The sequence below is a fragment of the Scyliorhinus torazame genome, chromosome 17 (assembly GCF_047496885.1).
Source record: "Scyliorhinus torazame isolate Kashiwa2021f chromosome 17, sScyTor2.1, whole genome shotgun sequence".
NCBI lineage: Eukaryota > Metazoa > Chordata > Chondrichthyes > Carcharhiniformes > Scyliorhinidae > Scyliorhinus > Scyliorhinus torazame.
Window position 1 is genome coordinate 73,118,569 of NC_092723.1, and position 26,771 is coordinate 73,145,339.

Sequence of the window (26,771 nt, forward strand, 5' to 3'; positions counted from 1 at the left end):
CAGGAGATGGGGAAAGAGACAAGGAATATGCAGGGTATAACTTCAAAATAAAATAGAAGTTAAAAAAAAAGTAAACACTTTCAACTCATTATCTTCCACAAATCTCAACTCATTATCTTCCACAAACCACATGCACCTCAGTAAGCAACAGGCAGAAACATCTTTGTTCGATTCTTACTGGCTAATCTTTCAAACTAATCCTCATTAGCGGCCGAATCACAGCATTTGCCCAAAGTATGAAGATGTCATTGTGGTCCACACTTTGTTCCACAAGGACTTTCTTTTTGAAAAATAAAAAGGTAGAATGTTGTGAAGCCATCTGGAATTTAAACACCGCACTTAGTAGGATTTGAGTGCTAGCACAAGCACAGCTGCCCTCTTATCTGAACAAAAAAGCACTAATACATATAGTTCACTCACCCCATAGAATGACAATATCGAACATGGGAAACTGTCTCATATCTAAAGAATAAACAGATCTAATACTACTCTATTCTGCCTCCATTTTAGTCAAATAGATTATCCATTCAACCCTACTCAATGGAGTGCAGAATTCAGATTATAATTCTTGCGCATCACAATGGAAGTGTTCCATACCCTCTTGTAAACAATAGTTAGCAAATCTGTCATTTTAAGAGCCAAAAAGTGTCAGGAGCAAAAACATACCCCTCATTTGAAAAGCTAGTGTCTCATTAGGAGCGAGGTCCAAGAATAATTAGAATTAACCCAATTTCTCTTTTATTTAAAAAAAACTCCAATAATCAAAAGATGAATTAGAACACAATCTCTTCACGTGGATGATGAGCTGGTGAACCAAAATATGCAGGAGTTTCTCTCTCATTAAATGAGATACTTTATCTTTAGGGAATAGGAGCAGTTTTGAAGTGGCCTTTTTCACAAATACATCACTTGTGTGCTTGGCTATCTAGTTGGGTTGCCAGCACAGTTATTAATTCATGGGATGCAGGTATCGCTGGTTTGCCAGCATTTATTGCTCATCCCCAATTGCCTTCCGGAAGGCGGTGGTGAGCTGTCATCTTGAACCGCTGCAGTCAACAATTCCCATCTTAAAACATTCTGAAAGCATAAAGCCCCTTCTGATTTCCAAAATTCAATCACTGCAGTGCTAACCCATCCATCCACCCAAAACCAAGTAATCTTGAATCAAAGTTGAACACTCCGCATCACGTTCAACAGACCGAAAATCACAATCCTTTTCCTTGCCAGTTTTGCATGTGGGGGTTGTTGCGAATGTTATCCCATCCAGTTGGGGCAATCTGTGAGGCATTTGTACTAATAATGCCCACCAATATATTTGCAGCTTTTCTACCACCAAAAACCTTAGAACCCAATGATAAAGTAAACTGGATGATTACTATGTGCAGTTCAGCTGCCGTGATCTCAAATCAACATATGGGATAAGCGATAGGATTGCTAGTATTGGTCCGAGTACTCTACAGTCTGATAAACAGGGCTGCACTTTAGAGAATCTGAAATTTCACTTTTAACTGCCAAGTAAATACTTCAGTTTATTGAACATCATGCATGACATGTCCAGGTATGGACACAGTAAGGCTGGGTAGTTTTACTGCTTTCTTCCTCATTAGCTCTCACTAAGCAGCTATTCACATAAGAGTAAACATGATTTTCTCCTCTCCATTTATGGTATAGGAATAAAAGTTGATTAGAGGTGGGATAGAGGACAGGAACCAAGGAAGAGGAAGGGCATTAGAGGTCACAATACAACTCCCACATGCATTCTGACAATTTCAAATAGAGAATCCTTCAAGCTTTGTTTTCTCGGATATTCTCTGGGCAAAACGATTGCGGCATTTATCGCAAAATTTCCTCCACCCAGTAGGATTAATGGCCCAGTAACGATGATGGTTGAATGAGGCAACCTACTATTATGCCCAGATGAAGGTCTTTTTACAATCATAATGCTTTAGTTTTAAACAATTCTTGTGACAAAGAATAGCCTGTTTCACATAGGGCAAATTTTAATGGTGGGACCTGCAGGAGAGGAGCTGGAAAATGGAAGATAAGTCAGAGGAAAGAATAGCTGTATGAAGTAGAAAGTAAAAAAATCTTGGTGCAACTGAAGGGCAATTCCATTAGAAAAATACATATTCTGTTCTTATTTTAATCTATGCATGCCTACAGATCTGGCAGGCCCAAATGTCAGACCTGTTCCGATCCCATCTCACGTGTATACAGACTGTTTATTTATACAGCATCCTAAATAAGTAAAACAGTATCTGTAATGTTCTAACCCAGTTGGGCCACGAGTATAAGCAATATGCCTAGAACACAAAAGTATAGGCAAAACTGAGATAGTTCCCAACATTTATGAGGTCCATGTGCAAAACCCTATAACACGATTAACAGAAACTGGTACTCCAAAGTACTAGCATGACACCTGAATGCTGTGGCAGAATCCCCAAGTTAACACAGTCCAAAAGTCCAGTGAGCAGCATTTGTTGATAAAGTTGATCAACTTTCAACTAGTCTCTTCCAGACCTACCCCCATTTTCCTTACAAATTAAAGGAACATGGAGCAAAAATACTGGGCTTGATTCTTGTATTGTCATGGAAGAATTAATCATTGCCTTGGGGATGTCAGCTGCAAAACCATGCTTCTCCTGAAGCACCATGAGTTCTCTTGATCAGTGAAATGTTAGCCACCTAAAAGAAGAACTGTTTCCCAGAAGACATTTGAATTTCTATATACACTTACCTGACAAGATCTTCACTACTGAAATGTAAATATATCAGTGCAGATTTTGAACCTGACAGAATTTATGCCAGCATTTGACCACCACACTTTTATTCTGCAGATTCTGGGTCTTCCATTTATTTTCATGGATACTACAACAGTCTCCTCTCTAAACAGTAAAAGTACTGTAAATTTTGAAATTCCAAAATACATCTTTTTAGATTGAGAAATCTGATTGTAGGATCAAGGTCTTTAGTGCAATTGGGCAGCACGAGATTTTCCCAAAAGATTATAGGACATGAGACAGAAAAGTCAAGAAGTTCCATTGTGCTTACCCAGGAAGGAATGAATTAGAGAATGATACAGCACAATACGCTTTGATTCAAATGCAGGAACAGGTGTAGGATAATATACAAGCCTCTGGTAAAGAGTAACTAAACAGAATGGTTTAGTGTAGCACTAACTAGGTGCTTATTTCAAAGGTGAAAGAAATATCACCAAGCAGGAAGGTGCTAGAAGAGCTTTGACAGCAATATTTAAACCGGAGAGTTAGGAGACTACTTGGGACAAAGTAATGTTTAGTGTTAAAAAGGTTGCTTGCATCCAGCTTGAAGAATGCAAATGTAGTTGTATTGGCAATCAAAACACAGGACAAGAATGTGAACAAAGAGGACTGACTGGAACCAAATGGTAAATGACAAGTGAATACAGCAAGTTGCTTCCGAATGGGCAAACTGATTTCAACATCTCACTGAAACTGGTTTGTATTGAAAACAGATGAACAAAGAGCACATACAGGATTGATGAGTACAGATCATTTACAGGGAACAGCTAACAGATGGAAAGGAGAGGGAAGATACACTGAATACAGTGGGGAACCACGGAGCTTACGGAAAGGTAAAGTTTCAGTAGATTGTCAATTCTCTTGACTTTTCGACCAATTTAGGCATGTCTCATTATGGCTCTTCTATTATGGCTTTTTCCACAGTTGTAGTTTGTATTGAAGTAGGTACTCCAAAAACGTTGATACTCAAATTAATTAGTGAACTTAGCCAATGGAGAAAAATTTTGTACTACAAGCATAATTTTACAGGAAAAACTGAATGGATATATTAAATAGAATGGTTGAGAAAGGGAATGGCATTGCTTATTTAGGTTACTTGGATTTGAACAGACTGGTGCAAGAACAGGAAGAGAAAGCGCAACAGGGTCATTTCTCATGTTGTCACTTCAAAAGAAGAAGCGATTATCTCCTATACGTTGTACGGAATTTACGCAGTCATGAGGATTTTACAGCTTGGAAACAGCAGTAAAAATATAATTCTTTTGTTTCAAAACACAGACCTCATAGGGATTTGTACATGTAAAATCCCAATACAGTTTGAGTCTCAAAATTGGATCAACAAGCCAAAGCCAGACACATACAGGTATTTACAGTATCACTGCATGGGAGATGAAGACAAGGTGTTCTTTCAAAGGGGCAGGAATCTAAACCTCAACATTCCATGTGAGATGTATTGGTTTAAAGGGCAACCAATGGTATGTGGAGAACAAAGAATTTAAAGCAGCAACTTTTACCCCCACCCTCAGTTTTGAAAGTGTTAACATTGAAAAAGATCAGGCTTGTTGCATGATTTCCTCATCATAAAACCGTAAAATTGATTTAAAAAACTGGCATGACATGGCTCTATTTTGAAATAGCTATTGAAGAGGTGGTTAGATTTATGTTACAGATATTGCACTAATACTAGATTCAGGATGTAGTTTTACAGAATTCCCACAGTAAACATTTTATGGAGAAAATATTTAATTACCAAGTTATTTAAAAAAATGGTTGGCTCAAAACTACATTTTACAAATCTATGTTGAAAAGAACAACAGATCAGTGTAGCAATTTAACTGGTCCTTACCTGTCCAGTAATCCTTTCTTCAGGCAAAATTTCAGGCTTCACTTTTAGCAATTTCACAGCAATTGGTTTTCCAGTCCGTCTGTCAGAGGACACTTCAAATTCCACATCATCTGCAGATCAATTCAAATTAGTTATTACCCAGCTCTTACTAGGCCTAATGTGCTAAAGTCTACATTGAACATACAAATATGTTCCGAGTGCTCCCCATATCAATGCAGATTCATATTAGCTTCATCTCAAAATGCTCACTCCACAAGACTGGTGTCATTATAATTTGACCAGAGCTGTTTCAGAAAGGGTGAACTCAAGTCTGATGTCTCTCTCCACAAATCAAGTGTTTTAGCCCATCTACAAGAGGAGTGGGGACACAGGTAAGGAGGAACAGCAATAACTTGTAAAACCACAGAACCGCATGCTGACTCACTCGACTTTTCAATGATGACTAAATTTATTCTCCAGCTTCACACATTGAAAATAGTTTAGGTGGTACCCAGCTGCATCATTCAAAAAAGCCAAACTTCCAGATGCCAAGGGAAAAAAGGCAACCGTCAGCCATTCCAAAATGTTCAGTTGAACAGGATCTGCCTTCTTGTTGCTGTGGTATCTGTTCTGCTGCTTTGTAAGAAAGTACCCACAGAATGACAAAACAAACATGGCAACCAAACTAAAGGTTTTATACCCACAATCTAAATGAGAACATTTACTTGTCACACATTACAGATGACTGACTAGGGACTTCATTTAAATAAACTGTAGCGCAACAGGTTTATTTGGCCCAACTGGTCAATGCTGATCTTTTCTTTAGCCATGGCAAAATTACTGTTCAGTCACTCGGAAGCCCTAGCAGGTAGTTAACAAAAATGAGCAAATTCATTGATAAATATCAAAAATGGGCACTTACTCTGCTCAAGGTTGGTGCAGTACTTTCATGAAAGATATTGTTGCCACAGGATGTACAAGGCACGCAACAATCCATAAACTTTGTAGCAGTCGAAAAATGGTTTAACAGGTGGGTTTTAAGTAGTCAAGGAAGAGGGAGAGGTGGAGATTTAGGGACGGAATGAGAACAAGCCCTGGGGCCTTATGGTGTGAAAAGGGGCAGATAAACGGTTGTGGAGTTGGGGGCAATGGAGAATTTTTTTCGGGGGGGGGGGGGGGGGGGGGGGGAAGGAGAGAGAAGAGAGAGAGAGAGAGAGAGATAAAGTGAAGTTTGTAGAGCTGGATGAGGCCAAAGGGTTTGAAACGAAGACAATACTTTTAAATTGGAAGCCTGAAGTAGAGGACAGGAAAACTGGGCTGGGTGCTCAATGGGATATAGGCTGTGTTCGGAATGTCACAAAGCAATGAGGATGGAAAGCTTGCATGGTGGACATTCAGATGGTTGAGACAGACATGGATAGCACAGATAGAGAGCTTCAGAAGATGTGTTGAGACAGGTATGGAGGTGCATTGTTGCATGATACGATTAAATGGTATTTGTGATGGAGGATACATGTGACCCCAAGCAAGCTTCTGCAAACAGGTTTATCGATTAATGTCATTGGGAAATTGAAACATAGGGTCAAAATCCAAATGCTTTAAGGAAATAGGTCAACTCTTTTTTTTGATGCATTGAGAAAATTGGCCGTCAGCTACTTAGTGGCTCAAATATTTCATGTTCATGAAAACTGCGGAATTAGTTTGGTGACTTCCACAACCTGCAGAAATATTCAATGCTTAGACACTTTAGAATCTGTACATAATATTTCTTAATACCCAATGATTCGAAGAATAGCAAGCGTGAATTTGCTCTAAATCCTGAATGAATTTAATCATACACGAGAGGTGGTGCAGTTTAGTGGGGGGGAACACCGGGTACTCCTTAGAGAAAGAGTCTAAGTGAGCTAATGGCACAGAAAAATCAGTGAGCACAGATTTACAAATGATAGAGGGTAGCCAAGCTGGTTCATAAAGCCATAAGTTCAGGAAAAAATTTGACTCATGAGGAATAAAACACTGGCATAGACCGTTGGGCCGAATGGTACATTGCTCAATGCTACAAGTTCGATGTAATTATCAATGACTATTGCATGATATAACAACCTTTACCATAACTAGTAGACTCCAAAGTTCTCTGCAAATAAATGTTATTTTGAGATGTTAATTTAGGGCCCAACTTTTCACATCCTGCAAAAATAAGCAGCCAAATAATTTATAGCTCCAGGCTCCTTACACTCATGTAACAAGGACTCTTGTACCACTAATACAACTAGAAACAGTAGATGACATATTTGCACCAGTCTATTCCCAATCAGCAAACCAAATGGAAGGAACGATGAGCAGTATTAGCATTTACTCTGTTTAACTCCAAACATTGGGTCAGACACGAATACAGCAGTTGAATTCCAGGAGTGTTATGGTTCTTAATCTGGAGGCAGTCTTCAGAGTGCAGCACCAAGGAGCACTAGTAAAACTGAAGTCAACTGGGATCGGGGGGAAATATTCCAATAGTTGGGGTCATATCTGGCGCAAAGCAGTTCTGGTTGTTGGAGGCCAATCAGTTCAATTCAGGATATTGGTGCCGGAGCACCTTAGAGCAGCACCAACAAAGCAGAATGCCTCAATAAGCTTCCCTCCACTGCAAGCATAGAGTTGGACTATTGCTAATGATTGCAGTGTTCAGTGCATTCTTAATTCCTCTGAAAATGAAGGAGTATATCCTTGCCTGGAGAAAAACTTGGACAATATCCAGGCTTGGGCTGATAATTGGTTCTAGCATGTGCACTGCACAAATGCCAGGCAATGACCATCTCCAACAAGAGAATCTGATCACCTCCCTAGGACATTGAAAGGCAATTACCAAGTCTCTCACCAATAGTCTGCAAATTCTCAAGTGACAGAAAAATGGACAACCAGCCACAAAAATGCTTTAGCTACTAGAGCATGGAGGTTGGGTACTCTGCCACACACTGATCACCTCAACTCTTCAAACTCTGAGCACCTTCATGAGTATAAGTCATGAGAGCAATGGAATGGTCTCCACTTCCTGCCAGCACCGACGCAAGAATTTCAACCACATCCAGCAAACAACCCACTTGATCAAAAACCCATCCACTCCTCCCACCATCAGCGTATTGTGGCTGCAGTTCTGTACTATTTACAAAGTGAACTTCAGCAATGAGAACTATTTGTTCAATGGTGAGTACTATCTGCTTACACGAAAAATAAGAATGGATTTTGAAGAAGCACTTTTAAAACAAGGTCATGGTTTTGTAAATACAAAGTCAATTTCTGGCCTCCACGGGGACCCACCAGTTTGCCTTGTTGTTAAAAAAAAAGTCAAAATGATAAAAGTAGTCCTCTGCTCAATGGCAGCCTTGACCTGCATGACTCCGCTATACATGCGGAGTCACCCACCACAGAAATTAAACTTAAGTTACACAGCTTTGAGGATGGAGCCATTCAAAAATTAACTTTCAGGCCAATCCAAAGGCTCTTTACTTGCAACAATTAATGAAGATACTTCGAACACTTCCAAAGTGGTGTCAGGTAAAAAGCGCAAGAGCACGGATTTTGCAGGTCTTCAAAACAAAAACAAAATGAATACATTATAATGGACTGAGAACTTTGAACATAAAACGAAAACGTAGAGCACTTTTAAGGCAATTTCTACTGTAATAAATCAGTTTTGCCATAGCTGTGATTTAATGGTTTTTAAATGCTTGCATTCATTTTATTTGGACTGGATAATTACATCATCCACATATTCTAGAAAGTGCAGATATTCTTGCTTACAATTAAATAATTCCAGAACAAATTATGGCTTCACTTACATTATGCAATTGCAGAGCTACATTGCAAATATAGCAACTTTATCCTGTAATAAACACGGCTGAGCTGGTACAATATACATACCCAGCAGTAATTATTTCTCACCTCCCACTTTGAGATCTTGGAGATTCCCACTGTATTGAGAGCAATGGAAGAAGAGTCTGGCTTGACGTTCAGTGCACTGGATAAAACCATATGATGTCAGCAGCTTCTCAATGATGCCTGTTTCGCGCAGGGCTCCTGAGGTACCATTAGCAAAACCAGAGTGGCCGTTATTATGCAAGAGATTCGGATCAAAGCTCATCTGCACAGGAAGAAAAAGGTTTTAATAAGCCAACATTCAAGAGAACCAAGCGTCTCCTGTTAATAACCACTGAAAACCAAAGCAGGCGGTAACTAGAGATTGAGCAGAAGTACCTTTTCCAAATGGCACTTTTCTCATGCATTTAAGATGAAACATGCAAATTTAACAGAACAATGCACTGGAGATAAACCTCACCATGACTAAGACACAGCTACCATTCAACAATCATAAGTACATTGACATGCAATCTTTAACCAGAAAGGGATTTTTTATTGAGGGGAGGAATAAGAACCAGTTAACTATATTTTAAGCACAGACACGGTGTGCATGGCACACAGTCAAATTACTCCGCTAAAATCTTGGCTCACCGCAAATTTACTGGAGGATTTAATTGGTTAACTTTGTAACTGAAGATGTGGTAAAGGTTGAATTTATTTTCAAAGGGTATCTGATGATATTGCTTAAGCTTTAAAAGAAAATAACCAATCTGACAATTCAGACTACATTAAGCTGTTATTTGGAGATACTACCACCAAAGCCACTTCAGCAAAAATAAATCATGCAAGTTTCAAGTAGTTTTAAAGGGGACATCACTTCATGGATACTGTACAGTATCCCGAATTTCAGGGAAAGCATTCAAGTATTGAGAAATTAGTACTCCTGCAAACAACCAAAATAATTCTGCTTGCCTTCTCAAAAAGCAAAACACTCAGTCAGAGATTAAAATTCAGATCCTTCAGTAACCACAGTATTTCCAGCTAAAATAGTTGATACAGCAAGAAAAATTGCAAAAGAGGTAAAAGTCAATTTAAACTAAATCAATAACCAATGCTGCAAAAGTCCAAAGGTTGTTTAGCTTAAGTTGAACATGCAATGACATTTATCAGTATTCATTTAGCAAAACAAGCTTAAGAGTCTGTATATTAAAAATATATGCTCATCACTTCTAAAAATGATTGTTGCCAGAAGATAGGTACTATATCTAGAAATGTTTTTAACAATCCTTATGGCTGAATGAAAGAGCAGCATTTCCTGGCTGGGGCTATTTTCTTTGAACATTGGCAAAATCAATGGCCACAGATGTGAATTGCTGCTTGAATGAGTGGATCATTTTTACTTCTGTTGAATGGAGAAGCTCAGAACTTCAAAAGATGTAAAACAATGCTTTAATATCTGCCTCAAGCCAACTTCAGATCCGTTTTCCAGTCTGCTAAGTTGTATTGGTCCTATTTGTGAGAGTTTCAAAGCAGACATTCATTTATATTAAGGAATTATTCAGATCGGTTCTTCAGTCTGCTAAGTTGTATTGGTACTATTTGTAACAGTTTCAAAGCAGACCTTCATTTATATGACGGAATTAAACAGGTATTGTTTTTCCCCCTCTATTCACAAGTTGAATCCTAACCAGCTATTTTACAGTCCACTTCATATTCCAATTTGGAAGGGTTTACACCCAAAACATTAAATCAGTTCTCAAAATTTGCTGACTGACATGTAGTGTTTCCAGCAATTTTTTCTTGTTTGTTTTCCAGCATCTGCTGTATTTTGCTCATTACTTTCCCCATACATCGCTGGCTGAAATTCAGAGCCCTATTGTTGCTGAAGCATCTTTACAGCTCTTGCATTGTAGTCAATTATACCTGGTATACACTTTCTCCCTTCTGCTTCCAGAAGAATGGCCGTTGAAACCTAGCATCATCCTCATTCTCAAAGTAGCTACATGTTTGCTAAACAGTTCTACGTTCCATATAATTCTAATTTAGGCTCGTACGGTCAAGACAAACTTGGTTAATATACTGGCTTCCGTGCCATATTTGATGTCATAGAATAGAGTGCAGAAGGAGGCCATTCAGCCCATTGAGTCTACACCGACCCTCAAAGAACACCCTATCTAGGCCCACGACCCACCCTATCCCCGTAACTCAATAACCCCACCTAACCTTTTGGTTAGCCAATCCACCTAACCTGCACATCTTTGGACTGTGGGAGGAAACCCACACAGGCACGGGGAGAACATACAAACTCCACACAGTGACCCAAGGTGGAAATTGAACTCAGGTCCTTGGTGCTGTGAGGCAGCAATGCTAATCACTGTGCCACCCCATGTAATTAATGTTATACTCAATTACCTACTGCAAACAGATAAATCTAGTGATGCTCTGGCACGCTGTTAGTCAAAAGTTCCGTTTTTAAAGAAAAAGCATTCAACGTCAGTCCATGCAAGTGCATTTACTCCCCAGTCAGCAGGTCAAATTACACCGTTATTACATGCTGTTAGTATGACTACTAGATTACTAGTCGGATTTTCCTCACTTACTGATCTCTGATAAAGAGGAATTCTCTTCTGTTTTTTAGCACTGATTGAGGCAGAGCGTATAGTTGAAAGAGGGTGAGAGAGAGTACTAGGAGCTGGAGGAGCAAGATGCTCTGAAGACACAGCGTAGAGACTCTGCATTTTACACAGCTGGAGTATGAAAGTACAGAATTATAGGACAGATTCATAAATGTAGTTAACTACGTACATCAATAGTAATCTCAAATTTCTTCAAATGGAAAAACTAATTTCTACACTAAGAGAACACTAAAACCATTGCAAAAACGTGGCTCGTACAAACCACAAGGAAGATGGAAACACTGAAACTTGGACCACATTGGATCAACAAGTTAATCCTGAGTTAGTTGAATAATAAAGACTAGGAAGGTTCCAGTTTCATTCCTCAGCCCATTTGGGGTTTAATAATCTCAGGTGGGGTAGTTATGGGAATTGTTCGGTGGTCTTGGCATTAATCATAGAATCCTTACAGTGCAGAATGAGGCAATTCGGCCCATCAAGTCCACACTGACCCTCTGAAAGAACACCCTACTTAGGCCCAATCCCCCTCCCTATCCACATAACTCCACCTAGGGGCAATTTAGCATAGCTAATCCATCTAACCTACACATCTTTGCACCGTAATGATTTAGGGGGAAAAAAAGGTTGGTAAGGGTTACACTCAAGACGGCTTCTGCAGTCTTGAATTGTTCATTTGAGAAGTCACCAGACGACAGCTTGCACATAGGTACAGGGGAAGGGCAGCACACGGCACAGTGGTTAGCACAGCAGCCCAGGGACACTGTTCGAGTGGAGTTTGCACATTCTCCCAGAGTCTGCGTGGGTTTCAACCCCACAACCCAAAAATGTGTAGGTTAGGTGGATTGGCCACACTAAATTGCCCCTTAATTGGAAACAAAATAATTGGGTACTCTAAATTTTTTTTTTTTTTTTTTTAATGAGGGGAAAAAATAGGTGCAGGGGAAGGAAAAGAAAATTTGACAGAAACCGGTTTTAAAAAAACATAATTCCAAACACCAAAATTAATTTATCTTGTACAAATACAGTTAAACTGGTCACAATTATTAAATGAGGACTTGTACATGGAATTTAAGTGGTGCCTTGCTTGTCCCATACATCGGAAAGGAGCAACATGAGCCATGGTTTCAAACCAACCTTAATGGCATCCTCAAATGGCTGATATGGCCAAGAGATTTTCACAAGTGAGGGTTGTCCAAGGCCACACAATTCTAGAGCAGTCTGCTATGAAATTGCTCTGAACATACCCATCCATATTCACCAGGATATCCTAGTACGGAGGGTCTCCATGTCAACAAAAATACAATTTGATAAAAGAACAGGGTGTACTTGGAATACAAACTTCCCTGAACTTTTCTTAGTTATCAAATCTCCGATAGTACGAGCTAAGAAATTATTGACAATTCTGCACAATCCAGAGGTTCAAAGAATGATCACAGCCTTTTTTGATTAGGTAATGTTTATTCTCAAAGAGTAGGCTACAGCCAGAACTGTACCAATAGTTCAGAATTTCCTCTTATATCCAGGTTTGGGCAGCACAGTGGTTAGCACTGCTGTCTCATGGCACCGAGGTCTGGGTTTGGTCCCAGCCCATGTGGAGTTTGCACATTCTCCATGTGTTTGCGTGGGTCTCACCTCAACCACCCAAAGATGTGCAGGCCAGGTGGATTGGCCACACTAAATTGTCCCTTAATTTGGGGGGGGGGGGGGGGGGGGGGGGGGGGGGAGAGAAAGAGAATTGGGTACTCGTTATATATTAAAAAAATAAAGTCTCCAAGGTTTGTACAAAGATAGTTCACTAATATACATCTTCCAATATAACACTTTGCTTCCCTCTTGTTCCAATCAGCAGCTTCAAGAGATTTCCTTTAAACCCCAAAACATTATCATTCTAAATCAAGTGTCACTACCATATAACAGCTCTGATGCAAGCATGGAGCATTAACAGCCTCTGTAGCTATGTACACTTCAGGGGGAAACCCCCCAAAGTATTACATTTGCCATGCTACATTTTCTTAGTTTGTGCATGGTCATGGTTAGGCGTAGCTAATTATACTTGGCCACCATAAAAATTCATTTTATGGGATGTGGATATTGCTGGCTAGGTCAGCAATTATTGCCCAACCTTGTTGCCCTTCAGAAGGTGGTGATGAGCTGCTTTCTTGAAATGCTGCAGTCCTTGAGGGGCAGGGACACCCACAGTGCTGTTACGGAGGGAGTTTCAGGATTTTGCCCCAGCAACAGTGAAGGAACTACGATATATTTCCACGTTAGGGTGGTGAGTGACTTGGAGCAGAACCTCCAGGTGGTGGGGTTCCCAGGTATCTGCTACTCTTTTCCTTTTAGATGGTAGTGGTCGTGGGTTTGGAAGGCGCTGTCTAAGGAACCGTGGCAAGTTACTGCAGTGCATCTTGTAGCTAGTACACAGCTGCTACTGCTCGTTGGGTGGTGGAGGGTTTGAATGTTCGTGGAAGGAGAGCAATCAAGTGGGCTCCTGTGTCCTGGATGGTGTCGAGCTTGTGTTGTTCGAGCTGCACTCATCTAGGCAAGTGGAGAGTATTCCATCACACTGCTGACTTGTGCCTTGGAGATGGTCGACAGGCTTTGGGAGGTCAGGTGGCGAGTTACCAGCCGTAGGGTTCCTAGCCTTTGACCTACCTGGTAGTCACAAATGGCTAGTCCAGTTCAGTTTCCTGCTCGACATTGCTTGGGCGAGGCCAAGAAGTAAAACAAATGCAGTAATCCGGTTTTACTCCATTTGATTATGTAGTTGAAAAGGTCAAAAGGATTGCTGGTCCAGTAAAATAGCTAGAATGTAGTAATTAATCTCTGAAATTGCAGTTCAGTTCTAGTTCCAAAATAAAGTGTAACTTCATTGAAGCCTACTTGTGACAATAAGCGATTATTATAAAATAAGGTTTTTAAACACGTTTTTCTGCAAGCTGTAAAAATTCTAACTCAAACTGAGTTTAGACGAGTTCCCAATGGGCATAAATCGCAGCACAAAACTTGCCAGTATTCAGGACAAATTGGCAATCTGATTCAGATTTCAGTGGCTGCAATTTTTCTTCTCTCATCTTATACAGGTACAGCAAGAATATTGACGGTTGAAGTGGAACAGAAGGAATTGGTTAGTGACGCTCATTATTGAAAAGATTCATCCAAATGAATTGAAAAAAAAAAAAAAAAAAAAAAAAAAAAAAAAAAAAAAAAAAAAAACTTACCAGTTGAGAAATTTATAGGTTCAAAAATAAAAAGCAATCTAAAGTATTGCAAACCCCACCAACTATTAAGTGGGGTGGCCATATGGTGCTAGTTACCTTTACTCTGATGACCATGAATGTATAGGTAGTTGTGAGCCAGACTCCTCTGACACAAAAGCTGTGGCTGAATGGAGATATCAAACTCTATGATTTCCTTCACAGGAAGCAAACCTTGTTATTTCACAGCAAGATAATTCACTTCCCACGGTTAAATTATTTACACCCGCAGAACTACCCCTAGTCACAAAAAAAACACACTAGAATGGAAAGCCAAAACAAATCTGGACAAAAGTTAGGAACAAAATCCCATTAGTACCCACAGAAATTAAACTTGATGAAACACAGCTAATAGGATTCATTCTTCTATAGTTGGCACTTTGCGATTCAAGCAATTTGTGAAAAAAAATCTCCAAATGGTTAACATCCATACAGTCATGCTTTTTTAACTGGTCTGTTCAGGTTTAAAGAACTCAGTGCACATATACTATGCTGTGAATTTCTTGCCATCCCAAATCTACAGTACGGTTTACCACCAAACAATTTAAAGAATAAGTAACATCCAGCTCCAAAATAAAAAAGGGGGTGGGTGGGGAATACCCAAGCTTGAGAGTTCTATATAGTACATAAAGTCCCAGAATTGTATTCAATTACGGTCTTTTGCGCATCCCTGATTTGAATCGCTCCACCACTGGCAGCCATGCCTTCAGTTACCAAGGGCCTAAACGAGAGCATTCCTCCCCAAAACCCGTGTCTCTTTCCTCATTTAAGAGGCACCTTAAAACCTACCTATTTGATCAAGTCTTTGGCCATCTGCATGAATGTCTCATGGCACAATATCCAATAACATTTCACACATGCTCCCATGTGGCACCTCAGGACATTACAATATTAAACAAGTACCATGCTGTTGTTTTAACCTTGCATTTTCCTGGAAAGGAGGCACAGGAAGGGGTGCAGGTGCTGGGCTGATGGAGATTCAATATCTGCCCTTTCCCCTCATCCCTTTTATCATTCAGTGTCACCAACTCTCTTGGTGAAACAGCAATTCACTTGCAATTTTAACATACTGCGCTGTGCTTGATACAGTCTTTTCTACATTGCGGAGAAGATTAGGGATTGCTTTGCAGAATCCTTCCACTGTAACTGATGGTAGATAAGGGGAAGCAAAGCATTCAGAAGGGTCCCACACAATAGGCTGATACACAAATTTGGGTTAATAGGTAATATATTAGTACGGTGTGAAAACTGGTTAACAAAGTAGAAAAAAACAAATCTTTATATTGGATTAGCAGTCTAATCAATAGGGTATCACCACAAGGGTCAAAGCTTGACTTTAGCTATTAACAAATCTACAATGCATTCAGTCTCATCGAAATTGCATCCAGGTTATACAAAATCTAACTGGAAAAATAAGCTGCAAAAGGGATCTAGCCAGGTTGAATAAGCAAGAATATGACATGGCAGTTATTTTGAAAATAAAAAAATGTTGAATATTTTATAAATGGTGAGACACAGAAATGTTGCAGAGGGCCTTGGGTGTCCTCACACATGAATCAAGGTAATATGAGGTACATGCTAACATGAGACGAGGCCATATCTGTAGTACGATGCAAAGTTTTGGTCTCCTTATCTAGAGAAAGATACACTAACAGTGGGAAGAAACGCAAAGGTTCAGACTGATTCTTGGTACGGGGGTAATACAGCGAGTAGACTGGCCTTCTATTCTCTGGAATTTAGAACCACGAGAGGTGATCTCATTGAAACACAGTACACAAGGATCTTGACAGGGTGAATGTTTCTCTGGCTGCAGAGTCTAGAGCATCAGTCATTGAAGTCGGAGGAGAAATATGGGTGGCACGGTAGCACAGTGGTTAGTACTGTTGCTTCACAGCTCCAGGGCCCAGGTTCGATTCCGGCTTGGGTCACTTGTGCGGAGTCAGATGTTCTCCCTGTGAGGAAAGTGTCAATTATGGGGCTAACTTGAATTGATAATGTTTTATCAGCTCATCACAGGATTGCATTAGCACGCTAGACTGATGGGGCATTTTAGTCTTCAAAGTCCCAACAAATATAATCGGCTGCATTAATTCAGCTGAAGGTCTGCTCTACGTTTTGTGTCATTCCTTTTGCTGTTAGGAGAACATTTTAACTATCCATTCGCACTGCCAAGCTGTAGAACTAGACACAGCTATCAAGGGAAAGGGTGCTGGCAAAGTGGAAGCTCTGGGCTAGAACCATGTACAATTGCAATAAAATGCAATATAAATCTCTGTACTTGACTCTCCTCCCAAATGCCCTGGGATGGGCAGTGTATCTAAGGTAGAATGTGCTGTCCAGAGGAGGTTCGCAAGAATGATCCCTGGAATGAAGAGCTTGTCGTATGAGGAACGGTTGAGGACTCTGGGTCTGTACTCGTTGGAGTTTAGAAGGATGAGTGAGGATCTTATTGAAACTTACAGGATACTATGAGACCGAGATAGAATGGACATGAAGAGGATGTTTCCACTTGTAGGAAAAACTAGAAGCAGAGGACACAATCTCAGACTAAAGGGACGATCCTTTAAAACAGAGATGAGGAGGAATTTCTTCAACCAGAGGGTGGTGGACCTGTGGAACTCTTTGCCGCAGAAGGCTGTGGAGGCCAATTCACTGTCTTTAAGACAGAGATAGATAGGTTCTTGATCAATAAAGGGGATACGATTTGAATCCAGCCTTGGGGGTGTGGAGTTTGCACTGTGTCTTTGTGGGTTTCCCCAGTGTGCTCCAGTTTTCTCCCACAGCCCAAAGATATGCAGGTTAGGTGGTTGGCCATGCTAAACGGACCTTTTGCTGTCTTTTCACAGTAACTTCATTGAAGCCTATTTGTGACAATAAGCGATTATGATGATCAATTCTTGGGATTATGGGGGTAGGGTGGGGGGGAAATAGGCTTAGGTAGAATGCTCTTTCGAAGGGTTGGTGCAGACTCTATATAAATGGTTTGCCCCATATCCTTAGACTGTGACACGCGGTTCTAGCCATCAGGAGCATTCTTCCTGCACCTAGCCAGTCTAGTCCTGTTAGAATTTTATAGGTGTCTACGAGGTTCTCTCCCCCCTCCCGACCCCCATTTAACTTCAGCGGATTCAAGGACCAAAACTGCACACAATATTCCAGGTGTGGCCTCACAAAGGCCCTGTATAATTGCAGCAAGACATCCCTGCTCCTGTACTCGAATCCTCACACTGAAGGCTAATGTACCATTTGCCTTCATTACTACCTATTGCTTATCTTCAGTGACTGGTGTACAAGGATACCCGGGTCTCATTGCACATTCCCCTTTTAATCTATAGCCATTCAGATAATAATTGGTCTTCCTGCTTTTGCTACAAAAATGGATAACCTCACATTATACCATATCTGCCATATATTTTCCCCACTCAGCTTACCCAAATCACACTGAAGCATCTGTGCATCCTGCTCACAGCTCACCCTCACACCCAGTTTTGTCTGCAAATTTGGAGACATAATTTAGTTCCCGCACTTAAAAATCATTAATAGTGAATAGCTGGGTTCCAATCTCTGTGGTACCTCAGGTCACTGCCTGTCATTTAGAAAAAGACCAGTTTATTCCTTTTGTTTCCGGTCTGCCAACCAGTTTTCCACCCATCTCAATAGACTACCTTTACATGCTAATCTTGTGAGGCCTTGTCAAAAGCTTTCTGAAAGACCAAATAACCACATCCACTGGCTCCCACTCATCAACTCTACTAGTTACATCCGTGAAGAATTCCAATAGCATGGTAGCACTGTGGCTTTACAGCACCAGGATCCCAGGTTCGATTCCTGGTTTGGGTCACTGTCTGCGGAGTCTGCATGTTCTCCACGTGGGTTTCTTCCGGGTGCTCCGGTTTTCTCCCAAACGTCCTGAAAGACGTGGTGTTAGGTGGTTTGGACATTCTGAATTCTCAGTGTACCCGAACAGGTGCCGAAATGTGGTGACTAGGGGATTTTCACAGTAACTTCATTGTAGTGTTGATGTAAGCCTACTTGTGACACTAATAAAGATTATTAGATTTGATAAGTATAATTTCCCAAGCCTGATTTCCCTTTTGTAAATACTTGCTGATTCTGTCCGATCATGCCACTACTATCCAAGTGCTTTGCTGTTAAATCTTTTATAATGGACTCTAGCATTTTCCCCACTACTGATATCAGGCTGACTGGTCTTTAAATCCCCTTTTTAGCTCTACCTCCCTTTTTAAAATAGTGGGGTTACATTTGCCACTCTCCAATCTGTAGGAACTGTTCCAGAGTGTATAGAATCTTGGAACATGACCATCAATGCATCCACTATGTCTAGGGCCACTTCAAGTACTCTGGATGTAGATTATCGGGCCCTGGGGATTTATTACCCTTTAATCCCATCAATGTCCTCAACACAATTTCCCTTCTAATACGGATGTCCTTCATTACCTCCCTCACTAAACCCTGCGTTTCCTCAACATTTCTAGAATGTCATTTGTGCCCTCCTTTGTGACAGCAGAACTACATCAGTCCCCAGACAAACCAAAGGATCGGTTTACCAGTGAATTCAAATAAAACAAATACTGGCTATCGTGTAGTTGGCAAATCGCTTTTGCACAAATATGCTTTAGGAACCATGCAGGAAATAGCAGAGCTCTGTGGTCAACATGAACTACAGCATTGGCAAGCCAATAATACTTATTCCTATTCCTCTCAAAAGACAACTTTGTACAAGTGAACATTCATTCTTCACAGATCCAGATAGTATTGCCAATCTTTACAACCAGAGGAAAAGCACTACAACAGAGTTTCATCCATTCCTTGTATACTTTCCACAAGTAGTGTTGGGGAGTCATCAGGAGCCCAAGCCGGGTGATTTTTTTGTTTAAAACTATTCCTAGTCCAAAGCCAGATCAGTTGTAGGGCCCTGGCTGGAAATCTATATTCTAAATTCACAAGAACACAAAATTCAGGAAAGTAGGTCACTTGCCCACCTGACACATCCTCCCCATTCAATAGGTTCATGGCTGATCTGATTTTGGCCTCAATCCCCTAAACTTCATTGTCAATCAAAAATCGATCTCACCCAGTCACGGGCTAAATTATGACCCAGCCTCCACTGCTTTCTGAAGAGGAGAATTTCAGACTAATGGCCCTCAAAAATGTTTTGCTCATCCCAGTCTTAAATGGGAGATCCCCAATTTTTTATAAATTGTTACCTAGTTTTAGACTTAGCCACAAAGGGGAAAAGCCTCTTAAGAATCTACCTCATCATGTCCCTTCAGGATCACCTCAATTCTTTGGAGCTCTAATGGGGAAAGAGTAAACCGTTCCTCATAATAGTTTCTAATATTATATCTTTCTCAAGGAGATCAAAACTGTATACAGTACTTGGGGGCTTTTCACAGTAACTTCATTGAAGCCTACTTGTGACAATAAGCTATTATTATTATTATTATTATTATTAAGATGCAGTCTCACCAAGGCTTGTAACACAGTTACAACATAGTTGTAGCAACATTCCCTACTTTTATATTCTCGGCTTGTACCTGGAGTTTAGAAGAGACGAGTTGATTGAAGATTCTGAGGGGTCTCAACAGGGTGGATATGGAGAGAATGTTTCCTCTGGTGGGAGAATCTAGAACTAGGATTCACTGTTCTCAGAGGATCAGGAGTCTTTGGAACCTCTTCCTGAAAAAATGGTGGAAGCAGAATCTTTGTATTTTTTTTAAGACAGAGGTGGGTAGATTATTGGTAAGCAAGGGCGTGATAGGTTATCAGGGATAGGTGAGATGCAGATTTGAGGTTACCATCAAATCAGAAAATCAGCCATTATTTTACTAAATGGTAGAACAGGCTCAAGGGGCTGAATGGCCTACTGCTTTTTTGTATTACTCTTGCAATAATTGCCGGCATTACATTGGCTTTCCTAATCACTTGCTGAACCTGCATACTGACTTTTTGTGATCATGTACTGGGATACCCAGATCCCTCTATAATGAAAATCGCTTATTGTCACAAGTAGGCTTCAAATGAAGTTACTGTGAAAAGCCCCTAGTCACCTCATTCCGGCGCCTGTTCGGGGAGGCTGGTACGGGAATTGAACCATGCTGCTGGCCTGCCTTGGTCTGTTTTAAAAGCCAGCTCTTTACTATTGAGTTCCGCAGTCTCTCCCCTTTTAAATAATGTGCTGTCCAATTCTAAGATATCATCCAGCCAGAACTTTATGCAAGTTATTTTAGAAATTTCCCCAACACCAGTTATTCCAAAATGGTGTCCTGCAACATTTTCAGAACAGAGCATCGAGAAACCCCCAACATAACTCCGTAAAAGCTATGTATATTTTGCACGAAGCTCCAAGGGGCAGCACGGTGGCACAGCGGTTAGCACTGCTGCCTCACGGCACTGAGGACCTGGGTTCTATCCCGACTCCCAGTCATTGTCCGTGTGGAGTTTGCACATTCTCCCAGTCTGCCTGGGTCTCACCCCCACAACCCAAAGATGTGCAGGGTAGATTGGCAAAAAAAATTGCCCCTTAATTAGAAAAAAATAATTGGGTATTAATTGAGTCTGTAAACAAATCATGCCACATATGTTTTTACAAGCCCTCAAAACGTTATACAAGCAGAAAGGATAGCCAGTGAACAAAGTAGCAGGAAATCTACAAGCATTGTGACCCTTCTAAATAAAAATATATGTTAATGAAATTGAAGGGAAAATAGGAGCAACTGTCAAGTAAAGTTTTGAAAATTTTGCACCTGCACGAGAAGAGCAAAAATGCGTTTGATTGACTGTTTAAAAAATTAAGAGCAGCTTTCCTTAAAGTAATTTCTGGAAAATAAAAGTAATTTTAAAAACAGGAATAAGAGTGGCTGAAAACAAAAGGGGCTGCTTCTAGACTATTTATTAAGCTCTTTTTATTGGCGAGGTAAACAAGTAATCACCACATCCAAGATAGCATGTCAGTTTGGCACGATAATGTTGCATGCTTAAATCGAAGGCCAGAGATTTTTATATTAATAGAAAAGATTGCAAATTGTATATTTTAAGTATTAACCTGCAAACAAATCATTGAAATGACAAAAGGAAAATCAAATCATCCAAGAGTACATGTTATCTGCATTGTGAATAAAGTCGTTTTTATAAATGTGTACGTGCGCTAGTGGTTAAACGTCAGATTTCTTCGGAGAGAAGTATGGATTGGCGCAGGGGGAAGGGTTTAGGTACATACGGGGGGGGGGGGGGTGAAAATTTGTCAATAAAAATACCTTTAAAAGTCAAATTAATCAATAAATGTTTTCTCAATGTATGGTTACTCAGAAGGACCAAGTATTTTAGGAACTGGAGGTCGAAAAATAAATTAGCAATATCATGACCCTCTCCCTTCAACAGTAACTTGTGGTCTCCTCGAAATACTGGTAGCAACCAGTAAAAGACGACTGCAATTGCTTGTGATTTGATGAATTCCCCCCCCCCCCCCCCCCACTTATTAACTACTATAAACTGGTTATTTGGACCAACACGCCTCTGAACATCATTGGAAGTAACATCTGGCCATCAAGTACAGCAAATGAATGCAGTTGGGGTTCTTTCTCGGACTTTACAGCAGCCATCTCATCTGGCCATGGTGCAAACGTTCTATTTACTTCATTACCAAAGGAATAGAATACAACCCCAACCAAAGTATTACAGAGTGATGAAAGCAGGCTGCATCTCCCCCAGTCACAGAGCACTTGCTAAGTTATCATAGTCCAGCAATAATGTCAATCATAGTAGATGAATACCATCTGCACATGAACATTTGTAGTTTTAAGTATTAAACACACAAAATTCAAGGTATAAGATTTGAATCTCAAAATGCACTCCTTGCAAAAAATGGGTGGGCTAGTTTGGTGCATTAGACTAGGTGGAAGTGATCTGTTCAGTGGTGGAACTAGGAGCAGTGCTGATACCAGGACTAACTACAGGACTGATGTAGGAGCATAGGAAATAGGAGCAGAAAGCCATTCAACCCCTTGATCCTGCTCAGTCATTCAACTAGATCATGGTTGATCTACCTCAATGGTCATTTTTCCATGCGATTCTAGTATCTCCCAATGTCTTTAATGTGTAGAAATCTCACAACCGGTCTTGAACACGGAGCCTCCACAGTCCTCTGGGGTAGAGGATTCCAGAGAAACTACAGGACTGAGAGGCAGAGAAGTACTATTACAGATTCAACTCAGTCAGCCCTTTGCTTCCCTGCCACTTTAAATACAAAAACTCAAGCCCCCTCTCTAGGTCCTGGCTCGAAGTAGGGGACAAAAAACAGAGATTTTGATATGGACTAGGTGCTGGGAGTCATCAGACTGTAGTTGTATTCTTGAAACATTCTCCAGAAACATAACACAAGAGCTAGGAGTAGACCATATGGCCCATTAAGCCTACTCTGTCATTCAATACAATCATGGCTGACCAGTTTTCCTGTCCGCTTCCCATATCCCTGGATTTCCTGAGACATCAAAAGTCTGTATATTCAATGACGGAATGCCACAACCCTCTGGGCAGAGAATTCCAAAGATTCATAGCTCTTGAAGTGAAAAGGTTTTTTCTACATCTCAATCATAAATGATTAGACCTTTCTCTTCAGTCTGCACCCCCCACATTCTGGATTCCCCAAACAGAGGAAACAATCTCTCAGTATATACCCCGTCAAGCCGCTACAGAATCTAGAGTTCCAATGAGCTCAACTCTCATTCTTCTAAACTCCAGAGAGTGTAGGTCCAATTAACTGAGCCTCTGTCTATAGAACATCTCATTCCAAGGTGACCAATTTAGTGAACCTTCACTATACTGCCTCCAATACAAGTATATCCTTCCTTAACTATGGAGACCAAGACTGCACTCCGTGCTCCTGCTGTGGGCTCAAACATTCTGCACAACTGTAGGAAGACTTTCTTATTCTTGTTCCTTCTTCTTGTCTTTTCCCGCTCAGAGGATTGGAATCTGAGGGGGGGAGTCTCAAGAGAGGGAAATAAAGATAGAAATGAAAAACAGAAAAGTAGAAAGCAAAAGTGGAAACCAAGGCTAGCCTCAAATAAGGCCATAGTACAAAAAAAACTGTATGAAAATGTTAAAAGACAAGTCTAAAGGCACTCTTTGAATGCACAGGCATTCGCAGCAAGGTTAATGAATTAACATGCTTAAACTGAAATAAACTAGTACGATATGATTACGATTGTGGAGAAATGGCTGCAAGGTTGGAAGCTGAATACCCAAGGGTACTCTATATTTAGGAAGGACAGATAAAAAGGTAAAGAAATTGCACTGGTAGTGCTAGTTAAGGATGAACTCATTGCAATAGTGAGAGAGGATACTGGCTCAGAAAATCTAGATGTTGAATCAGTCGGAGTGGAACGAAGAAGGAACAAGGGGTGGAAAACATTGAATCGTAAAATAGAATCCCGACAGTGCAGGAGTCTATTCGGCCCATCGAGTCTTCACCGGCCCTTGGAAAGAGCGTCCTACTTAAGCCCACGCCTCCATCTTATCCCCGTAACCTACCTATTGGACACTTAAGGGGCAATTTAGCATAGCCAATCCACCTAATCTGCACACCTTTGGACATTAGTGGGAGTTGTCTATCAGCCTCCAAACAGTAGTGGTAAGGTAGGGAATAGCATTAAACAGGAAATTAGAGATGCATGCAACATATAGATTGGGCAAACTGAATCAGTAATAAATCTGCGATTGGCAAATTCCTGAAGTGTGCACGAGATGCTTTAAAAAACATTTTTTAAATCCAGTATGTCAAGCAACCAACAGGCATCTAGATCTGGTATAATGTAATAGGAGTTTAATTAATAATCTTGTTGTGTGGGGTCCTTAAGGGAACACTGGCCATAAACATGATAGAAATTATCATTTGGATGTAAAGTGAAGTTCAATCGGAATCTAGTGTCCTAAATCTAAACAAAGGCAACTACAAAAGGGGGAACTTCATTTAAAGGCATGACAGTGATAGGCATGGATAATATTTAAAGAATAATTTATTGAAAAATTCCTTGCTGGCGCAGAAACACAAAAAGAAAAGCAGCCCAATCATAAATTAAGTATATTAGATCCAAAGGAGTGTCATAAAGTTGAGGAAAAGTAGCAAACCTGAGGATTGGAGGCAGTTTAAGAGCACGAGAGTAAACTTACAAGCAGACTATAAAAGCTTCTGCAAGTATGTAAAAAGAAAAAGATTAGTGAAGACAAATATAGGTACTTTACAGTTCAAAAAAAGGAGGAAATGGCAGAGCAATTAAATAAGTTGCGTCTTAACGGAGGAAGGCACAAGTAACTTCCCATAAATGCTAGGGAACGAAAGGTCTAGTGAAGAGGAATTAAAGGAAATTTGTATTAGCAAATAAATAGTGCTGGAGAAATTAATGGGACTGAAAGCAGATAATTCCCCAGGGCCTAATCATCTACATTCTAGGGTAGGAGGTGGCCATGGAAATAGTGGATGTATTGGCAGTCATCTACCAAAATTCTGTAGGTTCTGGACCAGTCACAGTGACAAAACAGTCAAAAATATAACTCAGGTTATTTAACGGAGGAAGAAAACAGTGAATTACAGACCAATTAGCCTAACATCAGTAGTGGAAGAGTCTATTCTAAAAGATGTGATAATATCAACAGGATTACTCAAAATCAACATGAATTTATAAAAGGGAAATCACGATTGACAAATCTCCTGGAGTTTTATTTGAGACTGGATTAGGGGAACCAGTGAATGTGGTGTAGCTGTATTTTCAGGAAGCTTTTGATGAAGTGTGCAAGAGGTTAGCGTGCAAAATTAAAGCACAAGGGATTTGGGTGGGGGAGAGAGAGAGAGAGAGAGAGAGAGAGAGAGAGAGAGAGAGAGAGGAGAGAGAGAGAGAGAGAGAGAGAGAGAGAGAGAGAGAGAGAGAATATATTGGCCATGGATTGAGAATTGGTCGGCAAGAGGAAATGTACGGACAAAGTGACAACCGGTGACTAGTGCAGGGATCAGTGATTGGGGCTCTAGCTATTTACAATATACAACAATCTGAATGAGGGAACCAAATGTAATAATTCCAAGTTTGCTGACAACACAAAACTTGGTGGGGAATGTGAGAGGATGTTAAGAGGCTTCAAGGTGATTTAGACAAGTTGAGCAAGTGGACAAATAGATGGCAGATGCAGCACAATGTGGATAAATGTGAAGCTATCCTATCGAAAGGCGAAATAGAATGGCAGAGTACTATTTGAATAGAGAGATGCCAGCCCTGCCGACAGCTTGGGTGCACCTTCATGAGCCATCAGCCAGTAACCATTACTAGTACCACCAGCTAAACAGTGAAGAGGTGCAAACTGTGAATGTGGACAGTACGTGGTGGAGTGGCGTCACCCCCAGGCCTGCAACTGGCAGATTTTCAGAGTTAGAGACTCTCCCCTCCTGGCTTTGGCCACATTGGAAATGGCAACAGCTGAGGGGAGACAGAGATCAGAAAAAAAAAAGAGGATAAACAATCGTCAGGACACAGACTAGCAAGAGGGGGCAAGAGAAATGTTACAGAACTAACCAAGACCCATTATATTTTGAAGCCAACTAATTAACTAGACAGGTGATAGTTCTGCAGAAATTCAATTTTGCATTGTCAAAATCTTTAGCTGGTCCAGAAATTACATTTTTAAAATTAATTTACAAGATGTGCACATCACTGGCTAGGCCAGCATCGATTGGCCATATGTAATTGTCCTTGACAAGGTGGCGGTGAGCTGCTGCCTTGAACCTACAACCAGGGAGTGAGTTCCAGGATTTTGACCCAGCAACAGTGAAGGAACAGCAATACATGGTCAGGATGGCGAGTGACATGGAGGGGCACATCCAGGTGTTGGTGTTCCCATGTGTCTGCTGACCATGTTCTTTGAAAATGGTAATGGTCGTGGGCTTGAAAGGTGTTGCCAAAGGAGTCTTGGTGAGTTACTACTACTAATAATAATCTTTGTCACAAGTAAGCTTACATTAACACTGCAATGAAGTTACCATGAAAAGCCCCTAGTCGCCACATTCGGGTACACGAGGGAGAATTCAGAATGTCCAAATTACCTAACAGCACATCTTTCAGGACTTGTGGGAGGAAACCGGAGCACCCGGACGGGGAGAACATGCAGACTCCACACAGACTGACCCAAGCCGGGAATCGAACCTGGGACCCTGGCGCTGTGAAGCTTGTAGATGGTACACACTGTTGCCACTATTCGTCTGTGGTGGAGGGAGCAAATGTTTGTGGAAGGCATAGCAATCAAGTGGGATGATTTGTGCTGGACAGTGTTGAGCTTTTGGAGTGATGTTGGAGCTGCATTCATCCAAGCAAGTGGAGAATATTTCATCATACTCCTGACTTGTGTCTTGCAGATG

At 40.7% G+C, this 26,771-nt stretch overlaps 1 protein-coding gene across 6 annotated transcripts in view; it reads right to left on the reverse strand.

The window, feature by feature from the left end:
* Positions 1–26,771, reverse strand: part of csde1 (cold shock domain containing E1, RNA-binding) — a 146,978-nt gene that overhangs the window by 95,711 nt on the left and 24,496 nt on the right. For 4 of the 6 annotated variants that reach the window (XM_072480636.1, XM_072480631.1, XM_072480633.1 and 1 more), the window contains exons 3-5: positions 11,058–11,204; positions 8,542–8,740; positions 4,627–4,736 (exon numbers count right to left, since the gene is read on the reverse strand). In XM_072480636.1, the coding sequence (XP_072336737.1) occupies positions 4,627–4,736; positions 8,542–8,740; positions 11,058–11,195 (447 nt within the window). In that variant the 5' untranslated portion in view covers positions 11,196–11,204. Of the gene's footprint in view, positions 1–4,626; positions 4,737–8,541; positions 8,741–11,057; positions 11,205–19,908; positions 20,051–26,771 lie in introns of all 6 variants that reach the window. The other 2 variants (XM_072480635.1, XM_072480634.1) reach the window with 2 other exon arrangements.